The sequence below is a fragment of the Furipterus horrens genome, unplaced genomic scaffold, assembly GCF_987537825.1.
Source record: "Furipterus horrens unplaced genomic scaffold, mFurHor1.1.pri manual_scaffold_5, whole genome shotgun sequence".
Lineage (NCBI taxonomy): Eukaryota > Metazoa > Chordata > Mammalia > Chiroptera > Furipteridae > Furipterus > Furipterus horrens.
Window position 1 is genome coordinate 10,549,989 of NW_028327175.1, and position 17,208 is coordinate 10,567,196.

At 36.0% G+C, this 17,208-nt stretch overlaps 1 protein-coding gene across 2 annotated transcripts in view; it reads right to left on the bottom strand.

The window, feature by feature from the left end:
* The window catches only part of NIPBL (NIPBL cohesin loading factor), a 185,541-nt gene that overhangs the window by 61,956 nt on the left and 106,377 nt on the right, over window positions 1–17,208 (bottom strand). For both annotated transcript variants that reach the window (XM_090276169.1, XM_090276170.1), the window contains exons 11-15: window positions 8,090–8,272; window positions 3,410–3,607; window positions 3,091–3,162; window positions 2,907–2,996; window positions 701–804 (exon numbers count right to left, since the gene is read on the bottom strand). In XM_090276169.1, coding sequence (XP_090132295.1) covers window positions 701–804; window positions 2,907–2,996; window positions 3,091–3,162; window positions 3,410–3,607; window positions 8,090–8,272 — 647 coding nt within the window. The remainder of the gene's footprint in view (window positions 1–700; window positions 805–2,906; window positions 2,997–3,090; window positions 3,163–3,409; window positions 3,608–8,089; window positions 8,273–17,208) is intronic.

Here is a 17,208-nt window from a genome sequence, read left to right on the forward strand (position 1 = left end):
GATCTCTAAATTATAGACTGGGAACCTTAAGGCCTAGAGTCGGTAATTTGTGCACGTGGGAGCCTGACGAGAAGAGGAGGAGACACGATTCACCTAGAAATTGTATTTGCATAGCAATCGTGCAACAGTTTAGGGGGTGATGGTGGCTCATAAAGATTATGGGAAGCAATTCCTTGATGCTGTCACTATGTCTGAAATTATTAACAATGAAAAAATATCCTACTATTCCATTAGTGCAATGAGACTACTGAGCAACGAGAGCTCCTATGAAAGACAATTCAGATTACAAAGCCTACCAATGAGTCTATGGGCTTAATATGTTGAAACTGTAGCTTTACTCTCCCACAATGTAAATGACTGAAGCAAATGTCAAAAAAAAACTTAGCGTATATCTGCACGGAAATACCCTAAATGTTTGAGACAATAAAAAAACCAAACAAACAAAAACACCAAACAAACAAAAACGTGAAGAAGTCCAGGCGCATGCCTCTTTCAATGCAGTGATATTCTTTATAATAATTAGAATATTTCTTTGATTCAAGTGTTTTTTTAAAGAATAATTCAGTTAAGACTCAGAAGCAACCATGAATTTTCTTTGCATTATTATTTAGTTCATGTAAACTTTGCAATTTACCTTGAACACCTTCATTTAAAACATTAGATATTAAGTAAATTAAAAAATTTTACTCTAGTGAGATACCTTATCCATTATACCCATTGCTTTAATTTTAGCAGATTCACTGCCGAGTTCATTAAGCTGATGTTTTCCTAAGAGTAGTTCCTGAGGAATTTCATCATCATCACCTGAAAAACCAAACCAAACAAACACAAACAGTTTAGGTAAAAGAAATAGCTCAAAATAGTAAGCCTAACTTTTAAATAAAATCTCTGGACACACAAACACTTCTAAAACAAACGAAACAATAACCTAAGAGACCTCTGTAAGCCTCAAGCAAACTGAATTAAAGAGGACAGAGACTAAGATGGGAAAAGGAGGTAAGTGATCTTTATCTTTAGTACTTTGAATATACTCTCAACCAAATTCTCTGCCCTAGGAGGCTAACCTGTACACACATCAACAGTCTCCCATGCCCTCTAGCTTCCGTCTGGGTTCTGCCTGTGGGGTGCCCTGTCAGAAGATCAAAGAGGAGAGTGAGGTCAGGGTATTTATATCCCTGCCTCCTTCCTTTTGTGAGGTCTCCTTGCGTTGCCCACGTCCTCTGACCAAAGGGTTACTGCTTTTATCAAGGCAGCTCGCTCTACAACTTCTTTTCCCCTGCTAAGTTCTCTTTGCCCATGTTCCTCTGGGTGCAGAGACGGTAACAGTTCCATGTCTGTAAACCCTGGGTTTCAGCACTACTCTGCCCTCACTCTTACAACTGATCCCCTTGTAAATAACTCCTCCTCAAATTACCCTCCTTTGATAGTGCCATATGTCTTCCTGTTGAGATCTTTAATGACACGGAAGACAAAGGTTTCTTGGCACAGAATGGGGAAACACACTAATGATACTTAGGCAAGTAACTCTCACAAAACAAATACTTTCTGTGGCAGTTTCAAATAGAAAAATTCATATAAGAATTATTATATGCTGTATGGCTTTTGTATAAATTAGGCACTAGTGTTTGTACCAGCTGAAGAAGGTATAAAATTGTGGAGTAGCTCTAAACACTGTAAGCCATATTTTTATCTAAATTTAACATTATAAATTTAACATTTTTATAGTTATGATCTTCACATATTATTATTAAATATATGACTATTTCATTAATTCTGTTGTATTCTAGTTGGTTTACTATTTTGTTTTCCATATTAGACTATGTATTACAGCAGGTTCTTGAATAACTTTTCATATAACGTCAATGAGAAAAATACAAACAAAACAAACAAAACAAAAACAAAAAACTGATTCCCAGCTGGGTCCACAGTCTGTGGAGTTTGCATGTTTTCCCCATATCTATGTGGGTTTTCTCTGGGCACTAGGGTTTCCTACCACAGTGCAAAGATGCACGTTAGGTTAACTGGCGTCTATTTGTCCCAGTCTGAGCGGGTGGGGGTGGGTGTGAATGCACCTGGCAATGCAAGGGCATCCTATCCAGGGCTGATCCCACCTTGTGCCCTGAGCTGCTGGGATAGGCTCCGACCACCTGTGTCCCTGAACTGGAATAAGCAGATTGGAAAATAACTATCTTGTTTTTAATTAATCCTTCTTAAATGTATATATAGCTCACATTTATTTCAATGTTTAATATTAGAAGTGTTTTGGGTCTTTATTTAGAAACTTTGTGATGTTTTTGTGACCAGAAATGTGCCACAGGATTGTAACTCTTTTTCTGTCAATTAGTGTATGGTGAGATTGGTTTCATTACACACTATTCTGCTTGAAGTCGCAGTTTCCAAGTACTTACTGAGGATAGTAAGTGAGGATTTACTGTAGCTAAAGCCAGGGGCTGCCGTATTTAACTTTGCATTTCTAGCACTTAACATACTTCTGACAAATAGTAAGTATTCAATAAATACTGACTACTAGAATATAGGAATGGAGGGATGGGTTCCTATTTTTACATCTTTGCTCTATGAGAGCTTCCCCCCATTGTTTAGGGCCTAGTCAAGTCTCATCTGCATAAAGACTTCCTTAATTACTCTAACTTGGGCAAGGTGCACTTTCAGGATTCTTAAGACACTATTAATACTTAACTAATTTAATACTTGATTTTTATACTTAAGTTTTCAGTTGCCTGATAACACAGACTAGACTTGACTCCATAACTAGATTTTAAGTTTCTTGAAAGCACAGACCATGCCTTTGAATCCACCAGAGTAACTGGCACAGAGGTAAATAAATATAGTATTTTAAACTGATTTAATATTTAGAGATAAACAAATATATTTAAACATTATTTTACCAAATGCGGTAAAATCCATATCTTCTAAATTATCCAAAATATTCTCTATTGAGGCTGTGAATCTCTTAAAAGTTGAAGAATCCATCATTTCTGCAACACAGGAAAAGAAAAAATTATGTCCACATTACAAATAGAAAATTGAAGTTGAAGACTACGAATAAAAACAAATGAACTAAAATGTTACCTTCAGGTGTTAGTTTTGGTTCATAAGCTTTCCTTTTCTTCTGTTTTTCTTTTTTCTTCATTTTTCTAGCAACTAAAAGGAACAAAAAGAAATATTGAAACCCAGAAACGACAACTTGATATATTTCCATTTGTTTCTAGTTTCTTCCATTGATCAAATACTGAAATAATAATCATAGGCAATTCAAAGTAAATTTATGCTTTTGTCTTGATTAAAAATTATTGTTAATTAAGTCATAAAAATATCAAATATTCTTCAAAGTTAAAGCCCTAAGTTTAAATCGGCTTATGTAAGATATCCGTTGACACTGATGAATTACCCTCACTAAGGCTGGGAGGAGGAGAATAATCTTCCATGTCAGAATCTGATGGACTTCGGTTTCGATAACGACCGCCACCAGAGCTCCTTCTTCCTTCATGAGAGTGGCCACTTCTCCTATGATCCCCAGAGCTTCTTCTGTCACGCTCTTCATACTCCCAAGCTTTATCATCATCTTTTTTATGTCGTTTCCTAGAGGCTAGAAGCAAATCCCCATGACAAATAATTTACCTCATTTAAAAATACTATTCAAACTTGTACTTTACAAATGAACCACATGGGGAAGAAATCTACATTGTATGGAACTAGGAAATGCTGAGTCATTCTGTCTAACCAGAAATATAAATTAGGTTATAGAAGTGACATCACTCATTTTACCATTACCTATCTCGAGTTACAGATTTTTACATGAATGTGGTTTGATAATAAATATAGATATGAATGTTGTGAGAATTAAACCACAGTGCTTATTTCGAAGAGGTATTCAGTGTTAGTAAAGATAATATCTAAGTTAGGATTAATCAAGGCATGTAAAACAATCTTTATCTAGGATTTGGATGAAAACAAACACCTTAAAGCATTTGGATTCTTGACAGGGAGCAGGGTTTGAAGGAAAAGTCAGCTATTGAAAGTATTACAAAATATGGCTAACCACATATACAATCAGTCAACATCCTAGTTAAGCCCACCACTGAACTATAAATTCAACACTATGGTAACCTAACATCGCAAGCCTACAGAGAAAGAATAAACCTGTATAGTTGTAAATACTCATATACAGTGAATTCAGTTCTCCAACAGTATGCTTGCTTAAGCCCAAGAAGAACAGCTTTCCAGCTTTGCATGCTACATAAGCATATTCATGTATGTTACCTTGAATCCTCTTACCATCCTTCCAGAGGTCTAAACATCTGCTAAAACCACCAGTATTGACAAGCCTTTAGGCAGACCTGGCAAACAGATTTCACTGACACATCAACTCTGATCAACCGGTGACAGCTGCCTAGAGCATCATGTTGAGAATAATTCTGAGCCCTCAGACAAAGCATCGTATGTCAGTAAGAAAGACTGATCCGAAATGTCTGTTCACTGAGAGCTGGAGGGCAGTACAAGTGACTCGTATTTATCAAACCTGCTCTAGGGTGGAGTACCACGAAGTTACAACTAAGAGAACTGGTGTGTCCTACATCTTGGGATTAAATACTGGTTGTTGTAGTAACCACTTGTTGACACTGAAATACTTTCTAGTCTGTTAATCTCAATTGGACTCCCTTGCTTTCTTGTAACTGACTTCTGTCTCAGACTCCCTAAGTAAGGTCAATATCCAAATACTTGAGACAAAACTCTTGTTTGAGCCCTCTTCCTGGCTTAGATTTAAGGAAGCCAAACTTTGGCCCATGCACTCTTATGTATTCTTGTACCCTTATTCTTGTATGGATAATCAATGTCTATACCATGGTTAATTTTACCCTTACATACCGCCCCAGCTATTCCTATTCAACAATCTAATTTGGCTGCTGGTTCTGGATCCTTCTGTCTAATCTACTGGTAGCATAACAGAAAAAGATAATTTTGCTTCCTTTTCTTTGTGGTCATGGCCTTGACAGAGCAAGAAGGTTCATGAAAAAAAGGACAACTATAAATGGACATACTTAAATCTTCAATGATTTTCTTCATGATTAGGTTTAAATTTGACTATAAAATGGATAAGAGGTAAGGTTTCCTCCCCTTTTATTATCAGGGTACCCCTAGAACATTCTCTAAGTGAGGGGCTGCCTTATATACAAATATAAATAGGTGTGTTTGTGTGTGTGTGTGTGAGAGAGAGAGAGAGAGAGAGAGAGAGAAAGAAAGAGAAACAGGTCATTTATTGATACCACTTGCTAAACGTTTTTTTCAACAAGCACTGAAATACCTACCAAATCTAAGGAATAACAACTAACAAACTTGGTCAGAAAGTAGTATTCTATGATCTCAAACATGACCTACTCAGTCTTTCTGAATTTTAATTAATTTCATAAGAAATCTATTTCAAGCATTCAATTCTATGAGAAAATGCTTGAAAAATCTTACAGTTGTTACCAAGCACACACAATATGCTGTATTGGTGGTAATTTTTAGGCATTGAAAACTTTTGTTAAAATTCATTAAACTTCAAGCAATTCAAATGAAAATGGAATGGAAATTAGGGAAAAAAACAAAAACAAAACCCAACCTCTATGATACACTGTGTGTTGCAATAGGCTATCAGGATCCCAATTCACTGTGACTAGCTTGTTCTTTCTGTTTCTCCTACTACCCTGGAAGAAGGGATGGGCTTAATACAGGGTTTGGCAAAAGCAGGTTTACAGTTGTGAGTACGTGAAACATAGTTTATTCCTGTATTATTATTTATAAATTCTTGTATTATTTTCCAATTTCCCTTTACAAACGCACCTATATCTCTCTTTAGCCTCTTATAGCTCCACTCTTCCTTCCCCAGATCTTATATTTGTGCTATTGCTTCCAAATCTGTGTGGCCTAACTTTCAAAATTACCCTTCAATCCTTCCCCTCTCCTTCAACTAAATCATTTCCTTATTTTTAGATTTTTGGGAAACCAATTTGATTAAACTACAGTAAAACTTTATAGTTCTACAAGTCTCTCTCAAAGAAGCATAACCTTTCTACTTATGTTCATACTACTTCTATATCTTGTGTTGCACTATATTTTCACTACAGTTTTTCTTGAGGTGTAAGGATAATCTGTTGGTCAACTACCAACTAGAATCCTTTCATCACTAAAATCAGTAGCCCCAGAGTCGACTTTTCTATATTACTGTACAGAAATAAGCCAAGAAAAACAGGAATCTGCTCTGAGATCTCTAACAAAACCCAGGGAAACTTCTCTTATTCCTAGCAGGGGCTGAAGATAAGGTTCTCTAACGAATATTAGTTTTCAATGTACTTGAGCATAGATATACTGGGATCCAGGGCTTTAAAATCCAACTATGTCCTCCCCTAAGAGGAGACAATAGCTCCCATAACGGAAGGAAGGGAAAGAAGAGTGGCTGCACTCATGACAGGCATGAGGCCTGTGTGGCTCTCTCCCCTGTTTTACACTTCCTGGGTATTGCTGATTATGTTGTCCTTTCTACTTAATTGTAAGGTGGCTTCAGAATTCCCATCAGCTTAGTAATGCAGGCAGCCACTCTCAATTAACTAGAGCTGAAGTGTGATTTGAAATCAATCTGCAGTTAAGGACCTTCTTTTTAGCTGTTCCCTTTAGAAATGGGTGATGTGTTAGGGGATAGAGAAGAGGGAGGAGAGGAATGTTTATAAAGGAAAGTAAGTTTCTGGGCCACCTGATCTCCGTTCTCTTCTCTCTTTCTAGAGCATGTGTTCCCAAACGAACAAAAATGTTTGATTATAATAAAATTATTAACTTCAGCCAAGAAATATACTACATGTAAATACATCTCATGATAACACAAATAACAATTATACATATAATTAAATATGTCAGATTAACTTTGCTATATATTTTATTTCAATTTTAAAACTTTGTTCAGATCTGTTCAGTATTCATAATCTACTGCTCATAGCTCACAATTTTAAGACGATCAGAGGAAATGAACATTGATTAAAAACTTTGGAGGAGGCGAAGGGCTTCCATCAACAATATACATTTAAAAATGGCAGCATGCATCTGTCCTTCCTGCCCTTATTCGTCACACCTCAATCTATGGACACTAGGTGGACAAGGTAGAACACACGGGTGGTCTTCCCACTCCTTTGGGCCATAATGACTAAGTCAGTTGGCACACAAGTGAAGATCTCCCATAGTCTGTTTCCACTGAAAGCCGCTTAAGTCAAACAAGGTTGCTGACCCTCTTGGCTAGGCTCAATTCTCTTGCTCCAGAAGAAGGAAGATAGGGATAAAAGAGAAGAACTTTTTCAGTGGGCCAGGAGGAAGACAGGCGAGGTATAGCAAGTCTAGTGCAAAGACAGGTGATCACAGTGTTGTAGAGAGGTAGCTGTGTAGTGAAGAAGCCAGCTCTGGAAAACAGTGAAACAAGGGAGGAATTCCAGGACACAGCTGGGCAAAAAGGAGAAGCCAGGTGCAAACCACACAGATAATCGGCAATGTGCTAATCCATTCATAATGTAGTGATAGTATGGTTTTAAATAGTTTTTTCACCTGGCTCTCTCCTACGTGTCCTTTAAGACTCTACTCAAGTGTCACCTCTTCCAGTAAGCATTTCCTGAACCCCCATTATGATTTCTGATGTCAATCCAATGTGCTCCCACAGCACCCTGGATTTACTATTATCACTATACTACAATTGTTCACATTTTTTCCCCCATTGGAATGAAAAGTTCTTCAAAGACGGGTCACATCTTATTTGTATTTTTATTCTCATGCTCAGCATATACCATAGTAGGAGCTCAATAAATGTCTGCTAAATGCATAAAGAACACATACGTGTTATTTGACACGAATTATAGATCATTAAATTTTTTTTCTTGGTGCCAACTGATCTCATCTTTTACACATTTTTTAAGTATAAAGAAAAAAATCTTGCTATGTTATTATGAATTAAGATCACTGTCCTCCTGCTAACTCAAATAATTATAAATGCGACAAACACATCAATCTATCTTTTACTTCTAAAGTAATAATAAAGTTATGTGATACTTACATTCAAAAGTTTCATCACTATCATTATCCTCATCTGAACTGATTTCGGCATATTTTGGCTTTTCATTAACTGTGCTACGCTTGCGTTTATTCATTTTCACACGTTCACAAAGTGGCATGGTAGATTCAATTTCTGCCAGGAGTTCAGGGGGTAATTCTTTTAACACTGATTGATCTATACTACCTATTAATGAAAGGTAAGAAGAAAATGTCAATTTAAAGATAAAACAGAATTTTTAACTAAATTACCACAATGAAAATAAAATGTATTTACAAGTTTTCTAAGTTACCTTTGTATTTTAATAAAACATTCGCATTTACAACCGTAACTGTCTTAACCGTAAACTGATAATACAGTTTTTATACATATTTCATTATATAACAAGTTTAAAAATATGTTAATAGGTAGTTCTATCATCCATTTTTGATATAATGCTTTCTGAAAAACTTTCTGAAACTAGAGATCCAGTGGCATTATCAAGTGTATTTGTGATGGGGGTACATCTCACCTTGGTAGCACCCAGATTTGAGTTCATGAGCTGAGATGGTTTATTTTTAATCTCAGGGTTGTTTTCCCATTCAAAACAAAACAGACTGTTATCAAATCAGTGACTTTAGGACTTTTTAAGTCTTTTGATGACCTCTGGTTTCAACAATCTTGTAAATGTGCTAATAGGATACGAGTAACTTATGCTACAAATCCAAGATGACTGCTAAAATGTAGCACATCTAGACAATGGAAACCAGTTTATGTTCAGAAATAAATCAAGAAAACTCACATAAACCTCAATTTTATAAGCCATAAAATTATGCAGCCATAATGTAGTTCATGACAATTCTTTCAATAACCTACCCATATTACAGATGAACAGCATCAAATAAATCTTTAACTTCAATCAGGGACAATGTAGAAAATATAACACACAGCAAATCGTGGTCAAACCCTTTAAACCCATTTATGCCACTCAAGAAAATTTCTCAAAGGACATTTATAGAACAAACCAAAACTCTGTAAAGAAATGTGTTTAGATCAATTTTATCTGTTTTAAGTAACATCAAAATGTCCAACAATAGGGAAAGGCAGAGGAGTAGATGACATTAAGGATAATTATAAACTGTTAATAACAGAGACAGTAAATGCAAAGAGAAGAGAATGCAAAATAACAGGTATACCATGTTGCATTTATAACAGGATTGAAAGAAATAAATATACATATTATACTAACTTAAGAGAGAAATTTTAGGGACACAAGAAAAAGGTCAATGACTATATGTGAAGAATTAGGGGGTTTTCAACAAAGATGAAGTAGATTAAGGCGGGAGGAGTGGAAGATGCAGGACAGGAGCAAAGTAGTAGCCAGGAGAACTAAGTTTCAGGACATCTGAGTAGTTGCTCTGGACAGAACAAGGCACTCAAGAGGGAACAAAACGTGTAATCCTGGAAAAGTAGGTAAGGCTCATATATGAGTCCTTTTGAGGAATGACAATCAGAACGTGCTTTAGAAATGTTACTCAAGCAATAATTTGTGAGATGGGCTGGAAGGGGGAGATATTGGAAGGGAAATTGTCTAAGAACTATTCAATATGCCTATGTTAAAGATAGGAGAGAACACTATTATGAATTTAATCAATTCTGAAAAGTGTTAATGTCATATTATATATGTATCATCTCAAATTTTAGGAAGAAACCTTTAGCTTAAAATACTATTAACTATTTAACACATTAAGGTCATGTAGAAATAACAAACATTTTCTAACAAGGTGAGGAATGGTTTGCTTTCTGATTACATTCTTATTACCCATGGCTGTAAAACAATGTTTAACTTTAACAAATCTAGTTTCACATTACCTGTTTCATATTGTACTATAAATTCGTTTAAGTTTTCTAAACTTGTGCTTTTTCCTTCTGCCCATGTACTAAAAAAACCCTGAAAACATGTGATCCCCTAATTCCTCTGTATTCACACAGCACCCTTTTCCTTAAGAATATAACACTGTCACTATACCTTTAGTTACCCATATCCTCCATGAGGTATCATTTGATAAAGTCACAGACTGTTTGTAACACCTAGCAGACTGTATGGAATGTTGAAGATGGCCAAAAATATTTACTGAATGCTTAGTGTCATGATTAGAATGAACCTGTAGTCTTCCAAGAAACTTTTCCAGCTAAAAATTGTTTCTTTAGATCCTGAAAGCATTTCTTAGTTTTTCTACATTGATAATTACCCACAAAATGAAAAGTGGAGAATAGATTTCATAATTGACATGTGAGAAGTATAAAATATTTAAAAGGCAATTTAATTCACTATATTTACATTTATATTTAGTAATTATATATTAATAATTAACATATAGCCCTGCTATGTATAAATAAATACAAATATTAAACATCCTTCTAAAATATTATATTTGGCTAATTTCATACATTAATAAATACTAGATAAGAACTAGAAAAATTTCATATTCACCTACATAAAACTTCAACTTTAGATCTGTATCAGGCTCAGCAAACTACAGCCTGCGGGATCAAATCTGCCCCCCTCTTGTTTTTGTATATAAAGTTTTATCAGAATACAGTGACACAATCATTTACACATTATGTGTGCTTGCTTTCGTACAACTGTGCAATGTTAGAGACAAGTGGCTCATAAAGCCTAAAATATTTGGGCCTTTACAAAAAAATGCTGCTGACCCTTGGTATATATCATGTCACATTTTATTCAAAATGGAACACAGTGCCATCCACCTGTATAAAACTATATAACCTACATGGTATAGTCTGTGAAGTTCAGGTTACTGCAAATTGTTTTATTTAATGAAGACAAAGTAACAAGGTATTGGTTTATAACAACTGAAAAAACACTATTACAGATGAAGCAGACAAAAGATTTTAATAACTATCTGATTTTAAGTACCACAGTTTTGACATTAACACAGCACTTTCATCAATGTGCAGCTACCAAATTACAATGAGAAAGAACTATAAGAAACATGCTTTCTAGGAATTCCATTATGCAAATGACATTTACTACAACTTAATATAGAAAGTAGGAAGCAGGGATCAAATAATGCTTTCCTTGATATATATACACAGTGAAAAAAATCAAAGGTAGAGGCACAACCTAATTTTGTATCTTAAGGAATTAGAAAAAACTAAGCCCAAAGTTAGCAGGAGTAAGAAAATAACAAAGATCAGAGCATAAATGGAATAGACAAAATAACAAACAAACAAACAAACAAAAAAGAGAGAACAGAAAAAGTCAATGAAACTAAACTGTTTTGAAAAAATAAACAAAAAAAATAAAACAAAACAAAAAACACAACCCAAGAAAAACAGGGAGAAGGAGAGAGAGGGAAAAGAAGGGGGGGGGGGGGCGAGAAAAGTTAAGTAAAACCACAAACGAAAGAGGAGACTTTAAAATCCGTGCCACACAATACAAAGGATTGTAAGAGACTACTATTAGCAGTTATATAACAAGAAATGGGACAACCTAGAGAAAATGGATATATTCCTAGAATATGCAATTTACCAAGACTGAATCATGAAGAAATAAAAAATCTGAACAGGCCAATAACTAGGAGATTGGATTAGTAATTTAAAAAACCTCTTAAAAAAGAAAAGCCCAGGATAAAATGTTTTCACTGGTAAACTCTACCAAACACTTAAAGAAGAATTAATACCAATCTTTCTCACACTCTTCCAAAAAGAAAGAAATGGAGCAAACACTTCCATTTTATGAGGCCAGCATCACCCTGACAGCAAAATCAGGCAAGGACTATAAAATAAGAAAATTAAAGGCCGGTGTCCCTGGTCCACATAGATCCAGAAACCCTCAACAAAATGTTAGCAAACCGAATTCAATAATACATTAAAAGGATTGTACACCATGATTTAAATGGGATTTATTCCAAGGATACAAGAATCGTTCAATATCTGCAATTCAATCAATGTGATACAAACAACACATCAAAAAATGAAGAATAGAAATCATATGATCATATCAATAAAAGAAAAAGCATGTGACAGAACTCAACATCCATTCATGATAAAAATTCTCAACAAACTGGGTACAGAGGGAACAAATTTCATCGTAATAAAGACAATATATATGACAAGCCCACCGTTAACATTTACACTCAATGATGAAAAGCTGGAAGTTTTTCCTCTAAGATCAGAAACAAGAGAAGGATGCCACTCTCCCCACTTTTGCTCATCATAGTACTGGGTGTCCTAGCCAAAGCAATCAAGCAAAAGATAGATATAAAGACATCCAAATTAGAAAGGAAGAAGTAAACTGTCTTTATATGCAGATATTATATATAAAAAAGCCCAAAGACTCCACCAAAAATCAGTTGTATTTTGATGCACTAACAACAAATTATCAGAGAGATTGAAAAAAGAATCACATTTACAATTGCATCAGAAAGAATAAAATAAGAATAAATTTAATGAAGGAGGTGAAAAATCTATACACTGAATACTGCTGGACATTGATCAAAGAAACTGCAGACACAAATAAACAGAAAGATACTTCATGCTCATGGATTGGAAGCATTAATACTGTTATAATGTTCACACTACCCAAAGCAGTCTATAGATTCAATGTTATCCCAAGCAAAATTCAAGGCATTCTTTCACAGAAGTAAACAAACAATCCTAAAATTTGTACAGAATCACAAAATAGCCAAATAACTGAAGCGACCTTGAGAAAAAAAGACTAAAGCTGGGATCATCAAACTATGTTACAAAGCTGTAGTTACTAAAAGAGTATGGTACTGGCATAAAAACAGACACATAGACCAGAATAAGCCCAGAAATAAACCCATGCACATAAAATCAGTTAATTTCCCCCCCAAAAGAGTCAAGAATACTGAATGGCAAAAAGATAGTCACTTCAATAAAAGGTGTTGAGGAAAATGGACAGCCATTTTTGTAAAGAGTTAAAACTTGACCACTGTCTTACACCACACACAAAAAACAACTCAAAGTGAATTAAAGACTTGAACATAAGACCTGAAACCATAAAACTCCTAAAAGAAAACATAGGCTGTAAGCTATTTGACAATGGTCTTGGCAATAAGATTTTAGATGTGACAACAAAAGCAAAGGCAAAAAAAAAAAAGCAAAAATAAACAACTGGGACTACTTCAAACTAAAAAGCTTTTGCAGAGCAAAGAAAATCATCAACAAAATAAAAGACAACCTATCAAATGGGATAAAATACTACAAAAATCATGTATCTGATAAGAGGTTAATACCTAAAATATATAAGTAATTCATGAAACTAAACAGTAAAAACAAAACAAAAAACAATCTAATTTAAAAATGGGCAGAAAATCTGAATGGCCATTTTCCCAAAGATGACATACAGATGGCCAACAACTAGATGAGTCAATGCTCAACCTTGAGGGAAATGCAAATGAAAACCATGAGATATCGCCTCACGCTGTTATAATGGCTATTATTTAAAAAAAAGACAAAACATAACAAGAATTGGCGAGGATGTCGAAAAAAAGAAACGCCAGGGCACTGTTTGTGGGAATGTAAGCTGGTGCAGCCACTACAGAAAACGGTATAAGCATTCCTAAAAAAAGACAAAAACATTTAAAACTACTAGAAGATCATGTAATTCCACCCCTGGGTATGTATCTGAAGGAAACCAAACCACTAACACAGATATCTGCACACTCCCATGGTCACTGCAGCATTATCAACAAAAGCAAAGATGTGGAAATAACCAAAGCGGTTTAGTCCATTGAGGAAGGAATGGATAAAGAAATGTGGTAGATATACAATAAGCATTCAGTCACACAAAAGAAGGTATTCTGCCATTTGCAACAACATGAATGGACCTTGAGGGCATTATGCTAGGAGAAATAAGTTAGAGAAAGACAGATGCTGTATGATCTGACATGTGGAATGTAAAAAACCCAAATTCACAGAAACAGAAAACAGACTAGTGGTTGGCAGAGGTGAGGGGTGGGTGGTGGGTGAAGTGGGTCATCAGAAGGTATTAACTTCCTGTTATAAGATAAGTAAGTTCTGGGGATATGACACACAGCATGGTGCCTATCATTAACAGGACTGTATTATATATTTAAAATTGTTAAGGAAACAAATCTTAAAAGTTATTGTCACAAGAAAAAAATTATAGCTACGTAAAAAGTATTCAATGTTAACTAAACTTATCGTGGTAATCATTTCACAATATATACATAGATCAAATCATTTTGCACACCTTAAACTGTTACGTATTAATTATATCTCAATAAAACTGGAAATAAATGGTGGCAGCACTGGCTTCAAATATACACTAAATAGAAAGTATATATACATAAAATTTTTTTCCAAAAATTACTTTATTAGATAAATTCAATTAAAATGAGATGACTATATTTCCGTATACTAAAAACAAACTGGACAGGTTTTAGACCTTACTATAAGATTCATTTTGGTCCCCATAACTGTATGAAGTAGTAAGAAAACTGGTTTCTCCATTTTAAGGGCGAACAAACCAAGGCTTTGAAAGGTTGATTTGCTCAAGGATCTGATTCCAGTGCTTCTTGTACTGTAATTTACATCAGGCTTAATGAAGAATGTTCAGAAGTAAGTATAACAGAAGTCAGAATGCTAAATTTTGTGGGTGGGGGAGAGGATCCATATTACAGTTGACCCCTGAGCAACACAGGTTTGAAGTGTGCGGGTCTACTTATACACAAATTTTTTTCCATTGACCAGCATAATTCAATTGACCCATATGGTCAAACTTGTATTATTCATGGGTCAATTCTATGTTCAGGAATCCATGTATGTGAAGGGACAGACTGTAGTGCTACACAAATTTTCTACTGCACGGTGGTGGGCACCCCTAACTTCAACTTTGTTCAAAGGTCAACTGCATATTGTATCATATTATATACTATTATAATACTGTACGAAGTATATTATATATCGTATTTATTACCCCAACACACTAACTTCTCTTAGTCTAAAAAAGTTACTGAAACCTTCCCCCACAAGAGCTTGATACACTCCGTCGTCGGCAGCCGTCCGTCTCGAGAGACGATGGTGTAGCTTCTTAAGAGTCTATCTGCACCACCGAGAATGGCTGTGCAGTACAACTCGGGAGTGACACGGTATCTGTCTCCTCCCGTGTTGAATCGACATCTAGCGATGACGCTGGAGTGTCCTCTCCAGTGAAGCTGAAGCTACAGAGCCTGGGCAGGGTGATATGGAGGGTCTGCTGTTGCCCATGCAGCAGACCCCCCCTCTCTTCGCAGCTGAAGGGTCCAAGGGAAAGACGGAGTCAATACAGCTTGGGCTCAGGTGCGCCGCAGGAGTTGCCGGTGTTGACTACAACGTCAAACCGCCTTAGGGACTCCGGCTCCGGATTTTCTGTCGGGGTTTACTCCCTTAGCCTTTCCCCTGAAGAGGTATGCCGCAAGGCAGCGGAGGTTTTTTGGAGTCAGAGTTTTCCTTCTCTGATGTGCCCTGACTGGAAGATCGAACCAGCGATACCATGATATATTTCGTCGTCGTCGGCAGCCGTCCGTCTCGAGAGACGATGGTGTAGCTTCTTAAGAGTCCATCTGCACCGCCGAGAATGGCTGTGCAGTCCGACTCGGGAGTGACATGGTAGTATCTGTCTCCTCCCGTGTTGAATCGACATCTTGCGATGACGCTGAAGCTACAGAGCCTGGGCAGGGTGATATGGAGGGTCTGCTGTTGCCCATGCAGCAGACCCCCCGTCTCTTTGCAGCTGAAGGGTCCAAGGGAAAGACGGAGTCAATACAGCTTGGCTTCAGGTGCGCCGCAGGAGTTGCCGGTGTTGACTACAATGTCAAACCGCCTTAGGGACTCCGGCTCCGGATTTTCTGTCGGGGTTTACTCCCTTAGCCTTTCCCCTGAAGAGGTATGCCGCAAGGCAGCGGAGGTTTTTTGGAATCAGAGTTTTCCTTCTCTGCCATGATATATTATACTATATAATATTAACTGATTGTTACTATAGTAATACATTAACTATTTAATAATATATTATGATGTTATACTATACTATATTATCAAGTAGGTATTTATTGTCTTAATATCTGTATCAGGATCTCACAGGGGAGGGTTTTACTAAGTTATTTTAGGAAAGGGAACTCAGCATGTTTGAGTAATAACTATTTCTTCATAAACAGAAGCAGGCTCTCTCAGAATAGTTGCTATCTTCTCACCCCCAATCATACGTCTTTTTCTACAGATAGGAAAACCTTATAGAAGCTATGTCCTCAGGCTGGCTTGAGATATGGAATGGAAAGGACAGAGATTTAACTTTTATGAAAAAAATTCTACTTAATAAATCTCTTTAAATTAATATGAATATCAATTATCTACTAAGCAAATTTTGAATCAAAAAATTATGAATGGGAATCATGGACAAAAGTTTTCAAAATATTGCTGGAAAATGACATTCAACAACAGCTAGGTATATATATTAAGCCCGCTTCTATAATAAATATTCTCCAAACATTTCCTAAAGATATCATTGCTAGCTCTGGCTGGTGTGGCTCAGGGGACTGAGTGGCAGCCTGTGAACCACAGGGTCACCAGTTCGATTCCCAGTCAGGGCACATGCCTGGGTTGCAAGCCAGGTCCTCATTTGGGGGTGCATGAAAGGCAACCACGCACTGATGTTTCTTTCTCTCCCTCTTTTTCTCCCTCCCTTCCCCTCTTTCTAAAAAGAAAATAAATAAAATCTTATTTAAAAAAAGAGATATCACTGCTAGTAAAGTCTTTACAAAACTAAGAACTTCAGTTTTTTCAGAAAAGTATTTTATAAAACTAATCCAATGAATCAAAATGGACTTCCACTGTAGCATTATTAAAGATTCTGAATATTACAATCATATATACTTTACCAAGAATTCCTCAACTTAGGAATTCATAAACTATGTCAAAAATTCACTCTTAGAAAGAGTACTTTCTCTCAAATTTACAGAAGGCTGGAGTTCTCAACATAATGCTTAGTGCTACCTACAAGGCAGCCAGCTAATGTATTTTAGTGATTATCATTTGGCAGTGTAACTGCCACAGTAATAACTGAGGTGCAATGAGTATCTCTAATAATGACTGAA